Raw genomic sequence first — 13,279 nt, 5'->3', positions numbered from 1 at the left:
ATGGTCCTTGTTCTCAGCATAGTGGTGCACATGCCTCCTGCTAACCTGTTGACGGTATCATAGGGATCTTTCCCTCAAAATTATCTCTTCTCTGCATCGACAAGACCAAGAGAGTTTCAGGCTCTTCCTCATGTCAAAATTTTGAGGGATAGTGGTTCTGTCATCTTTGTTGTCTCACAGACTGTGTAACAAAACCTAGTACTAGCTGGTCTCGAACACCAGTTCGGAACCTTCTCTTTCCTATCCCTTAGTCTAAGTTGACACAGAGATATTTGGTGTTACATGAGGGCCCAGCAGCTATTTGATGAGGACTTGACACCTCGCATGTAAATGTTACAGCCTTCTCATATAACCGCTGTAGGAGCAAGAAAGAAGTGTCCTGACACACTGGGGTTAGCTTGGTAAGGCTCTTTGTATGCAGGTGCAATTTTGGTCAGTGAAGAGCTCAGCCATCTCGAGGAAGAACTCAAAAGTCTAACCCTGTCAGAGCCTTCTTACTTTACAGATTTTAGCCACAGGCCCTTTGACCCCTTTCCTAGGATACTGAGGTGGCTGCTTAGTACTTGGCTTACATTCCCTGCTCTATCGTGAGATTGGTATGCATCTCGTAAGGTATGGCCATCGGCGAAACCCAGAAGAGAGGTAATAGGACGGTTTTTCGCCAATTTATTGTTCCCCTCTTGAGGGGATGCAGCAGCCACAACTATTGCACATTGGTCGGACATCTTCTGCTAGCGAGTTGCTTGACAGAGCACCTTTCATGAAGATTACATCTACCATCAAGCTACTCAGCAATCATCGTGGCAACTATTTTTTTTTTATGTTCCTGGTTTAACACTGCTTACATTATCTTCATGTTAGGGAGATAGGTTTTCCATATCTTAGTACTGAGTTTCTTTTAACGCAGTACTGGCCGAGACCCTAACAGCTTCTACAGTATGCTACGTCCCTATGATTAGCTGTTAGTAGGTTGTTGGAGTCACCTTCCTCAGCCCTATACGGAACCAGAAAGGACGATATGTTAACAAAAGAAAAGAACCTTCCAATTAGGTTTTAGTGGATATCCTCCCACCCATGAGTGAGCCTCCCTGTTCCTCCCACCAATGAGTGTGCCTCCCTGTTTTAAAGGACAAAAGGTTTGTTTACGCACAAGAACAAAAAAGGAATATTATAGATAATTTTTATTTTTCCGATCTATTCAAACCTGAATCCTTTAAATTAAATTTCCCACTTCAACCACACCTCTCGATCTTAGACCTAAGGACAAAAGTCTCTATTCTGTGATACAGCTGGGTGGGGCCTTCTCCTTGTGCCATCTGTCATTAACCAACTACCAAACCTTGTAAACCTTGTACGGCACTGCTGAAGACATCAATATTCTAAACTACTAGAATTTTCATAGCTAGGAAAAATATAAATTACAGTACTTTTTAAATTCTTTATATTTTTTAGAAAGATAAATTGGATTCACCACTTCGTAGAAGATTTCCTTGACATGTCTAGACAAAATTTACAAAAAGCCCTCTCAGACTGTAGACTCTGATAGTTCAACGGTTTCACATAGCATGCTTGTCTCATGTAGTTATCAATATCCTCTTGAATTAGAGGTTATTGCTAGAAATTTTCTATCATCTTTCAAATCCTTCTCTGTAAACCAACATTTTCCTTTCAGAATTCCTCATCTCTGAATGACCACAATGGATTTTATGAGCTACCAGCAAACTCTTTTTTGGTGACAACCAGTTAAAATCACCTAGGCCAAACTTTTGATTGCTTTAATCTTCTTTAGCATAATACTGGATTCCATTCTTTTAAATGCAGTGCTTAAGAAGAGGGATGTACTCAATGGTTAAATTAGACAACTCTGCTATTGATGAAGCAGTTTGCAAGAACTTACACAAGACCACTCCTTCCCATGAATAGGCTTTCACACCCAATCAAAGAGGTGGTCATTAACTTCCATGGCCCTTATGGTACAATTATCATTATCATTATTATTATTATTATTACTAGCCAAGTTACAGCCATAGATGGAAAATGAAGATGCTACTACCCTCTTGGCTCTTTTCCCTGTTGGAGCCCTTGGGCTTATAACATCCTGCTTTTCCAATGAGGGTCATAGCTTAACTTGTAATAATAATAATGTTACTGTGGTATCTTGCTTTCCTAGCATTCTCGCATTCTCATGGCAGCAGATTGATCCCAGCCCGGGACTGTGGGTTTAAGCTATTTACTGGATAGGCCTCTGCTGCGGCCGAGGACCACAGTGGGTAGTTGGGCTTGCCCAGCTGACGTTCTGGTAGTCATTTGTTCTGATGATGCTGGAACTGAAACCAGACACCCTTAGCTTTACAAACCCAGGCGTTCCAACAGGGAAAGCACCACAGTGAAGAAAAGAAATAGAGAAATAAAGAATTAAATATATATATATATATATGAGAAGTAATAACAGTTGTACAGTAAGATATTTTCAGATCTGTAACTGTTGAAATAGATCTGTCATATATAGCATTTGAAATGACTTATATCAACCTGTTTAACGAAGAGCAATGACAGAAAATTTGATTTTTGAAGTTTCACCACTTCAACCACAAGATTAGGGAGATCATTCAATAATCTGGTTAGAGATCAAATGAAATTTCTAGAATACCATGTATTATTGAGCCATATATGGAAGATGGCAAGATTGTTACAATCAACTACATAATGTACATAGTACTACTCACAAGAGAGTACAGTCAGGGTATTTCTGAATGCAGTTGAGAGAATTATGATTATTTTTTTGCAACATGCGCGTAAATCTTACTGATTGACAGTCCCAGACATTGATATCCATAACAGAAATAAGGAATTTCATAATCAGCAAATTAAGATGAGACTCAACAGTTGAAGCCAGACAGAAGACCAATACTGAAAACATGGTAGAATGAAAGAACTAAAATATTTCCTCAAGATAGATTGATCACTGAAAATCCTAAGATATTTTATCATCAAGCAATTTTTTTTTTTTTGCGCTATTGAAGAAATAGACTGGATGCCTTTCAAAAGTAAATTTTCAATCACATCTAGAATTTCAAATGTGTTATAGTTAAAGAGACTATCTGGATGTTGTGGTGGCATTGTCTTTTACCTACTTACAATCATACTTTGGGTTTGGTTAGCGTTAAGTTCATCCCCCATAATATACAGTTTAAACCATCAATAATTTTATTTAAATCCCTATCAAGAGACTCAGCAGCCACAGGTCTATATTCAGATAATGGAAATGATGCAAAGAGAGTAGCATCATCTGCATGAGCAAAGAACTTGTTTTCCAGGTCAAACCACATATGCATATATACTGTACTGTGGTATGAAAGGTAATGAGCTGAGGTCATTAACTTGAGAAACACCAAATATCACATTCTTATAGTCACTATGGTTCCCATCAATAACCAATCTTTGCAATTAGTGATTTAAAAGTTCAATAATGATGTTAAGAAAAGACATACCCAACAGCCCTTCAGTTGTCATTCTAGGACCCAAAAAGAACCACTTACTCCAGCCAGTCATTCCTACTATTTGATACTCTCCAGAACTCATAGAAGGTACCAAATGCTATGCCATTTGAAAATAGTCGAAAAGAAGTAGGTAACAAAGATGAAGACAAAAACAATTCAGCCTGATTCCTTTCATCAAGAAATTTTGGAGGTGAGAACAGAACCCTGTGCTATCAGGACCTTTTAAGTAGGATATTGACTGACATTTTATAATGTGCCCTCCACTCTTTAACTCGGTTTATAACTTTATAGTTTTACTCTATGAATTCAGAAAATCTTAGTACAAAACAGAGGAGTGAGGTCAATGATGGAGAAGAGGCAGTAGATGTATTGAGGCCCTTTTTTATGTAATTTCTCAGTCTTGAAAAGCATTAACCTTATCCTTCTAAGGTCATCCGAGATCCTTATTATAGTTGTTAATAAACAAGTAATTTTGAAACAAGATGCTATTCCTATGGCAAGGGGAATGATGGTGTATGTTAGGATTAGGTATCCTGCTTCATATAGTATGCTTATTCTAAAGAGACTAGAGAGAAAAATTGATGAAGAGCTGAGAGATGAACAGGCAGGATTTAGAAAAGGTAGAAGTTGTACTGACCAAATTTTCATTTTGAGACATGTTTTACAGCAATGTGTAGAATATAGAAATCCACAGTTGATGGCATTAGTGCACTATGAACAAGCCTTAGTTAGTGTGCACTGGCCAATTTTGTGGAGAGTCCTGCATTATTATGGAATTCCTCTAAGATATGTGAATTTGATTAAGTTTGTTCATGAGCATAGCAAGTGCAAAGTTAATGATAGTGGAGTCCTATCAAAGGAATTTCCAGTACTCCGAGGGAATGTGTTGTCACCTATGTTGTTTATCCTCCTCATGGATTTTGTAATGTGTAGAACAGTTAGGTATGATGGAGGAGGATTGGACTAGATCGGTAATGGGAAATTAACCGACCTAAAGCATGCTGATGATGCTGTCCTTATTAGCAGAACACCATAGGATTTGCAAAGCTTGCTTACCAGAATGCACAAAATATCATAGGAGGTTGTGCTCATGATGAATATAAGAAAGAGATGATGAGAACGGATTATGCAATGGAAGATGAAATATCACTGGAAGGATAAAGGATTAACGAGGTAAAATCATTTAAGTATCTAAGAACTATGATCTCCAATACAGGGTCATCAGAATTGGAATTTAGTGAAAGATTGAAAACTATCTCCAACAGATTCAGTAGATCTGGGACTGGATTAGAAATGAAACTATAAGAGATTACTCGAGTGCCATATGTGAATGAGATCACGGTGAGGGGTAGATTGATGGATTGATTTAAAGTTTTCAGGCATCCTGACATCTAAGGTCATTGATGCCGATATCATTTATCTTATATAAAAATCAAGACAATATTCAATTAAAACCATAAAAGTTGAATGTCACTATAGAAGTTAAATAGTTTTCAGAAGACCTGCTTCTGAAATAAATCTAAAAATGCTGCTCGCATAGTAGGACATATCATGTCCAAGAATCTTGGCAAGGATGAACCTGCCACCCTCACCTCGAGCCTCAAATAGATATCTATCTCTTAAGTTATTATAATTGGGCATTCGGTCAACAAATGCCTCACTGTTAAAGGTACTAAAAAGTCGTCGCAATACGGTTGGTGTTGGCCCTTCAGAAGAAACTCGTGTGTCAACCGAGTGTGACCAATACGGAGACGACAAAGAGTTGTCTCCCATTTACAGGGCATCATGTCATATCTCTGACATTTGATTCTTCTCTCATTTTATTGCCATCTAGATTATTCCAATGCTGTTGCCATTTATTACAAAACAATTTTTTGATGATAGGTAGGAAATCATTACACGGAATGGGATACCTTCTTGGTAGCAACTCGGATGCAGCATTCCTCGCCAGTAAATCTACCTTCTCATTCCCAGACACACCTACATGTGTGGGAACCCAACAAAATCAAACCATTATACTTCTCCTTCCAATAAGTGAGGGTTAGATGGAGATGGTTTGGGCATGCTCTTTGCACTCCCAAGAGTGATTAATTCACCAAATGTTTAACTGGGCTCCACAAGGCAGTAGAGGAGTTGGAAGGCCAAGGCTTACAGGGCTGAGGACTATGAAGCATAAAGTCAGAGATGATGAATGGAGAAGTATTGAATTAAAAGCTCAAGATAGAGAACTGGCAAAGTCTAACAGAGGCTTTTGTGTTAATAAGCGTAGGAGATGATGATGATGATGATGATGTTTCTCAAATCAGTTAATAAGTTACTCTTATTTTGTAAGAAAAACCTTAAATATAATATATAATTGTTCAAATTTATGCAACTTTATTTACAGTATTACAAAATTAGACTTTATTAAAGAATATTTAGGATTTAAACATATCAAAATAATACTGATGCGGTGTATTTTTTGTTTTAATAAAGTTTTAAATTCAAACATATCAAAATATAGACTTCATGTGAACAAATTAATTTACCTGTTTATAAAAGACTTGCAACATATCTTTTTAACAGATTTATCCAGATGGTACATTGACCCCATTATTAGATGATTTGGCATTAGAATCGAAGATTGAAGTTAGTTTACCAGAAGGTACCTTCACACATGACAAGTTGACATCAGCAGTAGATACAGCAACAGATCTTGTGCTACTTGGAGCTGGGACAGGGGTCACTCCATTGGTGAAAGTTATGCTTGCAGGTCTAAAAAAGGAAAAGTAAGAATTTGTTTGTCTCAACATATTTGTTTTAGAAAATGCTGAAAAAAACTTAATACAGTATCATAATCCTGGTATACGCACAAAATAGTTATTCATCAGACTCAAGAGATTTTTTTTTCTTTTCCAGAAATATCAGGCTAGTTCTTTTTAATAAGACAGAAGAAGATATACCCTGGAAAGAAGAGCTAGAGAGCCTTGTTGCAGACCATTCAGATACACTGAAGGTTAGTATAATTTACTGATCTGCATAATGTAAGGGATATTAATGGAATACAAGCTATTAAATTTACGTATTTGTAATATAAAGTTTTGCAGCTTCTCTTACACAAAAAAAGGAAGTATGTACAGCCTTCACATAGCCAAATATCCTTATTTGTAGTGACAATGTAGTTAAATCCTCCCATCCTGTCAAAAGTTACCACAAGAGTTCATGGTTTGGAGAAAAGCACTTTTTACAATTTAAACTGATGGGTTTGTATTAGAAAATAGAATCTCATTTTCCTATCTAAATCTGTTATCTAACCCAGTTCCATAAGTTTACATATGATAAAAGTTTATTTATTGCCTTTATCACTATTTTGACTTCTGCTATAAAATTCCAACATGTGACATTCAATACTGTTATATTTCCTGGCAAGTCAGGTAGGTAGCAGCTGTGTGTTAAATTAGGGTTTTGGAGATGATTGGGTACAGTATTACAAGATATGTGATACTATTAGCCAACTCCCCTAAAATCCCAGGTTTATCAATGTCCGCATTGCTACTGTACAGTATACAGAAAAGATTGAGAAAAACATTAAGGGATTTGGTAATATATTGATAAATAAAGGTTAAAGGTGGCTATTTGCAGTTCCAGTTTCATCAGAATAGGTGCTCACCAGAACGTTAGCTGGTGCCTATCCAAAGTAGTGGCCTCCCCAATAAACAACTTAAACTCACAGTCCCTTGCTGGGATCGATCTGCTGCCATGCAAATGCTAGGCGAACATGTCACTACTGTACTAGCCAGGAGGCTAGCTCAGTGAAGAAATAAGCTTTTACGTATGTCGCAGTGATGTCAGGTCATGTGGTGGTGTTAATAGTGAAGGAGATTGTCAGAGGGGTAGTCAGCTGATAGGATTCATTATGATTGGATTATAATGGTGGTTGGTGCACTTTCTTGTCTCTCTATTGGTTTGTATGTTTGTCTTGTGTTGGAATTGCTTGTTTTGTGTTGATAAGCTGACATCTGGAATAGAAGAAAATTTAGAGAAGGTAAATATAGCGGGAAATACTGGTAGTAAATTTATCACCTCTAGTTTGTCATTATTAGGTTTCAAAGACAGCCCAAAAATAAGCTTTACGGGTCAATGGAATACTCATTTTGATGGATGCAAGTAAGCAGTGGATCAGTAATTAGAATTAACTTGGATAACTAAAATTTTTCACTCCCCTTTTTTATGAACAGAACTTTTACACAAGATCTTATCTTCTTCACCAGCATTCAGAGCTAGTAAGAATTTATTTAAGAGTTTAGTACAGTACTCCCTTTGGTAATACATATACTAATTGTAATGGAAAATCTTATCGTGAGGCTTAATTATACTGAACTTACTCCTTTCCTGAGAAAAGCAGTCCTTTTCAGCTATTAAGGGTATTTATGTCATGTGTCACACTGTACTCAAACAGGTTCAAATTTAGAATATTTGGAGAATCTTCAGTATTAGAGATATCATGGCTAAAACTCCGAGAAGCGTCAGTATTAGAGATATCATGGCAAAAACTCCGGTGTTTTTTTTTTTTTTTTTTTCTCCAGCTAAACGCATCAGTAAACTTTAAAAGCATTTTTTCGGAAGGTAGGATTTGGAAACCGTAAGAAGAGCTTATTGCTTTTGCCTGCTTTCAGAGCCAAGAATGATTTTAAGACAAGATGGATACAGCAGTTACAATTTCATTCGAGATTTTATTTCTCCGAGGACTGTTGAAGTATTAGCGTATTTGGCTAAACTGCTGATATTTAGTAATTTTAAGTTGTTTTGTAGGGTTAAGTTGTCAAATCACCATTCTTAAAAATGCCTATCTTTTCTGGTAAAAATATGTGTCACAGATGCTCACAAGGAGTTGCTTCCAAGTTAGAGGTACTGTATGATATTAGAAAGGCAGCTACATAGCTGAAATTTTATAGGAATATATGTTTGGAAAGACTTTTAGTTACAGACTTGGGCTTACCAATCTGTATTTGCTAAAGATTACCTTGAAGAATCCTAGATTCATAATCAAGATTAGTGGGCTTTAGTTACCATAGTAACAGTTTGGAATGCATTTTAATAAAAGTTGATAAAGGAAAGTTCCCCACATCGCCAGGACACTGAGTGGCCACCCTTTCAGCTGTCGGATAGTACAGATGTACTTTCAGTGCCCTCAACTGGTTGGTTTAATCCATTGTTTTGCTTTTAGATAATTTATTGGCAGATTATAGTTTAAAAGGTAGATTAAGGAAAAGTGGCTTCTTTTATCTACCTTTACTGAGAGAAGCTGTCTTGGTGTTGGAGGTGAAAGGCTGTTGCTCAGCCTTAAGCCAGGTCTTTTAGACTAAAGGGCTACCCCTTTCCTCTTTATTTGAGCTGTCAGTGCTCGTGAGGAGCCTTCAATAGTTTTGTCCTCCTATGAAACTCAAGCCACCTTTGTGGAACATACAGTACCTGAATTCTTGGGTTCCTTAGTAGGGGCCCACACCAACCTTTGAGGCACGCGTCGCCTATAGATCTGACATTCGAGATGGTCCTCCTCCTATCCTTGGACTTGGTAAAACAAGCAGTTGTACTTCATAGAATTTCTTATGTAATCAGTCATACAGAGGGATGGAAGATGGTTTCGTTCTCCTTTATTCTCAAGTTTGTTGCAAAGACTCAGAGCCCCACTGTTCAGGACCCTAGGTTTGAATCCTTAAGGATGTGGTTAATAATCCATTTGATTTGCTTCTTTGTCCTGTGAGGGTGCTATGGTGCCACCTAAAGTGGACTCGGCTCTTAAGACCGCAGTGCCAAAATTGTTTCTTTGGAACAGGCAGATTCAACATCTCCACTGGCCATATTGGTTGTTGTTTAATTTTTCATGGCAGAGATGAGAATGTTGAGATGGATGTGTGGGGTGATAAGAAGAGAAGATACGGAATGAGGTAATTAAGGGTACCACAGGAGTTAGAGAACTATCAGATAAGATACAAGAAAGTAGACTGAGGTGGTATGTTCATGCCATGAGAAGAGATGAACAGTATATTGGGAGGAGAGTGATGGAAATGGAGGTACAGAGAAGGAGAAGGAGAGGGAGACCAAAGTGAAGGTGGATGGACTGTATCAAGGATGACCTTCGATCAAAGGGATTAACCGGTGATGAAGTGTGGGACAGAGGTAGATGGAGAACACTGGCCAGAAACATCGACCCCACATAAAAGTGGGAAAAGATGCAGACAAAGAAGATGAACAGGCAGATTCAAGATCTCCAGGAACATCCTATCTTTATGGTTTCAAGAAACCATCAGGTTAGCTTATCCTCCATTGGCTTAGGCTTCAAAGGAACCTGCTCAAGCTCGCACTTATGAGGTCTGAGGAATTGGGTCAAAAATAGCCTTCAGGAAGAATCTTTCAGTGACGCAAGTTATAAAGGCCAGAGTCTGGAAATGCTAGAAAACCTTCATGGTCCACTATTTGCAGGAGCATACCCACAAGTCCATAGACATGTTCTTAATGGGATCAGTGTTTACTACTCAGCAGGCTGTGTAGCAAACCTGGCTTCTTCATGGGAGAAGAAACAGTGTATAAGAACATAAGTCTAGATTGAGAGGTAAGAATGTGTGGCCCTTTTTCCTCGTTTTCTTTCCCAACCCCTGCAACGCACTGTTCATCCCATTATTTGCTGGATCAGACGTTGATACATATAAGCTACCGAACCGAAAAACTTTTCTATTCACGTAAGGATAGTAGTTCCCCCCATCCTCCAATAAGGGGTGGGCACAATGTATACCCCCCATTTCTTTAAATTGGCCTTACCTTTCAGACATCATATCTTCTTTAGGATATATGCTCCTCCATGACTGCCTGCCTATTGACAGAAATCTATTCTGTCACCTGAGAAACTTTTTGCAGGTTGAAAGTTATAGGAGTTAATACTCATGCACCTATATAGGTCCAAGCGTAACATTCTGGGATTCTAAACTAGCTAACTTGGTTATGGGAACGTCCTCCCTCTTAAGGTTAGTTCTCATATTAAAGAATGAGAGTTTATATTCATGCAGGAACAATTAAAAAATTTACAAATTAAATTTTAATTTTTCCTAGCAATACAAATTTCAGCCCTTCAAGTTACCTCAACAACCTTGCAATCCTAGGCAATAGTCAAAGTGGCCACTCAATATGTTAGCGAGGGGGTGGGGCTTCCCCGTCACTTACCAGTAGCTACTGACACCTCATTATAAATTCTAACAGCTGAGTTCTTGCTACACTAAATGCATACTCCTATTAAAGGACTCAAGTTTGTATATTTAGAGAAAATATAAATCACTTGTCAAAAATTTGATTTTCTGTCACTTATATTATCGGATGAATATGATAAGTCTTATTTGTATTATAAGCTTGGCTGAAACTTTTTAGCACCAAGGCACAACATTAACAGGGGAGTCTGGTGTATAAATGAGTATTTTCTTTGACAACTTTAAATTTACTATCTCTTTCGTTCACGTCACCTCCCTTAGATACTGTACTGTGAGGCAGCAATATGAACAACAGGGAAATTTCATAGAAGTAAATTGAATTTTAATAATAAAGTTTCTTATTTCTATACTCCTCTGATGTTCATTATGTGTCCACCCTCCTTCCCACTTACTAATAAGGTCAAGAGGATAGGGTATTAGTTTTGATGTAGAGACTAATTTAGGTTGACTTTCATCACTGGATGTCACCTTGGTGGGCAAGGTGCCTGGCCTCTTGAAGCGAAGAAAGGTGTGGTGGTTTTGGCGAGTGAAGTCAATATCGAGTGAACTTAGGGTGCGTAGCTATATGGACACCGAGTATTGAAATTAAAATTTCATTCTTTTGACATATTAGCCAAAAGAGGTTGTTCTTTAAGCACTTGTTGGAGAATTGATAATGTTACTACATTAGATAAATGTAGTGGTTGTAGCTTTAGCTACTGATTAATTCCCAATTTCAATAACTTCTTTCTCTGAAGTTTTTGAATATCTGTGGGCAAAACACCTGAATGCATATGCTGGAAGTAACTATTTCTTCCTTAATTTTACTTTGGATTTGTTAAAGGCATGGGAGCTTTTGGTACTGTTCTCACAATTTCCCGGGTTTTACAATAATCCCTTGATACTGGTTATTAAGTTTGTATTAGTAATTATTCTAGTGCTAATTTTGACTTAATTATAAGGACCTTGTTGGAATTTTATGGATATTTTCTTATTATAAAGGAAATTTTAGCAAATAGAGTACTGTATATAGAGTAATTATAGATGAGCACCATAGTGACTACATGAATGCATAATGCATTTACAACTGTATAAGTGGTTGATTTACCTTTGTAAATCAAATGAAATAAAAATACTATAGATTTAAGTATAGATTAAAAGGAAAAATAATTCACCGAATTACTGTATTACGAAATAACCACTCCAAGAAAATTCATCAGTGCAATGCTTGGCAGTTATTCAAGGAAGAGAAATATACAGTAATGCCTTACAGCACAAAATTAATTGGTTCCGTAGTGGCTTTCGTAACGTGATTTTTTCATCTTGCGACTCCCCTTTTACATGTAAACAGCCTAATTCATTGCAAACCCTACAAAAACCCCACGTTAAATGATTGTAAAAATTACACACGTCGCTAAACAGTACTAAATGTATGTCAAGTACTGTATTTTGATCATTCAACAATAAATTAACTGCTGGTAACCTGTAAAAGAAGTGTATAATTAGAGCAAACAGTAAAAATACAGTAACAAAAAGGTGGAACCTTACCTTTGGAGTGAAGCGATGTCCAAGAGCGAAGTGCGGGGGGCCGGTAGAGGAGAATGGCAAATGGCAGAAAAGGCTAACAAGTGGCAGAAAACGTAAACACTTAACTTTACAAAACAGATTTATAAATGACAGAAAACATTAACAGTTAATTTTAGGAACCATTTACAAATAGCAGGAAATATTAACATAACTTTACGACAAACTTAAAATTCTTTCCTTTTTGCCTTTTATTATTTTTTTTTTCTTTTACATTTTGTATTTTCTAAATTTAATTACCCTACGTATTTTTTTTAATCACTGCCACTTTTCTTTAGTTTTTTATCTGGTGCTTGGTCTGCTTCTACCAAAGCCCTCTTTTTAAAATTATCATTCAAAGCAGCTTGTTTCTGCTTGCTTCTTAAAATTCTCCTGAAATGACTCCGGCAAACTTCATTACAGTACTCAAATGCACGACCTGTGAGAATTTTTTCCGGGTGTCTCTTTTCTATGAGAGCCACCATTTTAAAGTAGCCGTCAAGCCCTCCTTAATTTCTGCCGTTGTCAGTGGGTCATCCTCCTTCCCCCCGATGTACTCTCCCTGAACGACGTTCACTCGCATGGCCTCCAACTCCTTGAGATCATCCGTTGCAAGTTCCTCTTGGTGCTCTTCGATAAGCTCATCAATGTCGGCCGCCTCATCAACTTCCAGACACATGGACTTCCCGAGTGTAACAATCTCGGCAACTTCAGATTAAGCAACAGGATTAAGATCGTCGACATTTTCAGAATCAGCTTCAGCTTGGTTTGCGGCTTGGTCTGCATGGAAGCCCTTGAAATCTCGTACGGAGACGGCATTAGGCCACAGCTTCTTCCACGCAGAGTTCAAGGTGCACCACGAAACCTCCTGCCAAGCTTGATCGATGATTTTGAGGCATAAGACAATATCAAAAGGCTCCTTCCAAAAATGACGAAGGGTGAGGTTTGTGCTGTCAATGATTTTGAAACATCTCTAAGAGATATTTTGTATATAGCTTC

At 37.5% G+C, this 13,279-nt stretch overlaps 1 protein-coding gene across 7 annotated transcripts in view; it reads left to right on the top strand.

The window, feature by feature from the left end:
- Window positions 1-13,279, top strand: part of LOC137622964 (cytochrome b5 reductase 4) — a 200,037-nt gene that overhangs the window by 158,417 nt on the left and 28,341 nt on the right. For all 7 annotated transcript variants that reach the window (XM_068353564.1, XM_068353559.1, XM_068353565.1 and 4 more), the window contains 2 exons: window positions 6,066-6,268; window positions 6,399-6,495. In XM_068353564.1, the coding sequence (XP_068209665.1) occupies window positions 6,066-6,268; window positions 6,399-6,495 (300 nt within the window). The remainder of the gene's footprint in view (window positions 1-6,065; window positions 6,269-6,398; window positions 6,496-13,279) is intronic.

Source organism: Palaemon carinicauda, chromosome 30 (genome assembly GCF_036898095.1).
Source record: "Palaemon carinicauda isolate YSFRI2023 chromosome 30, ASM3689809v2, whole genome shotgun sequence".
Taxonomy (NCBI): Eukaryota; Metazoa; Arthropoda; class Malacostraca; order Decapoda; family Palaemonidae; genus Palaemon; species Palaemon carinicauda.
Note: the sequence above shows the minus strand (reverse complement) of the source record. Positions and strands in the feature narration are given on the sequence as shown.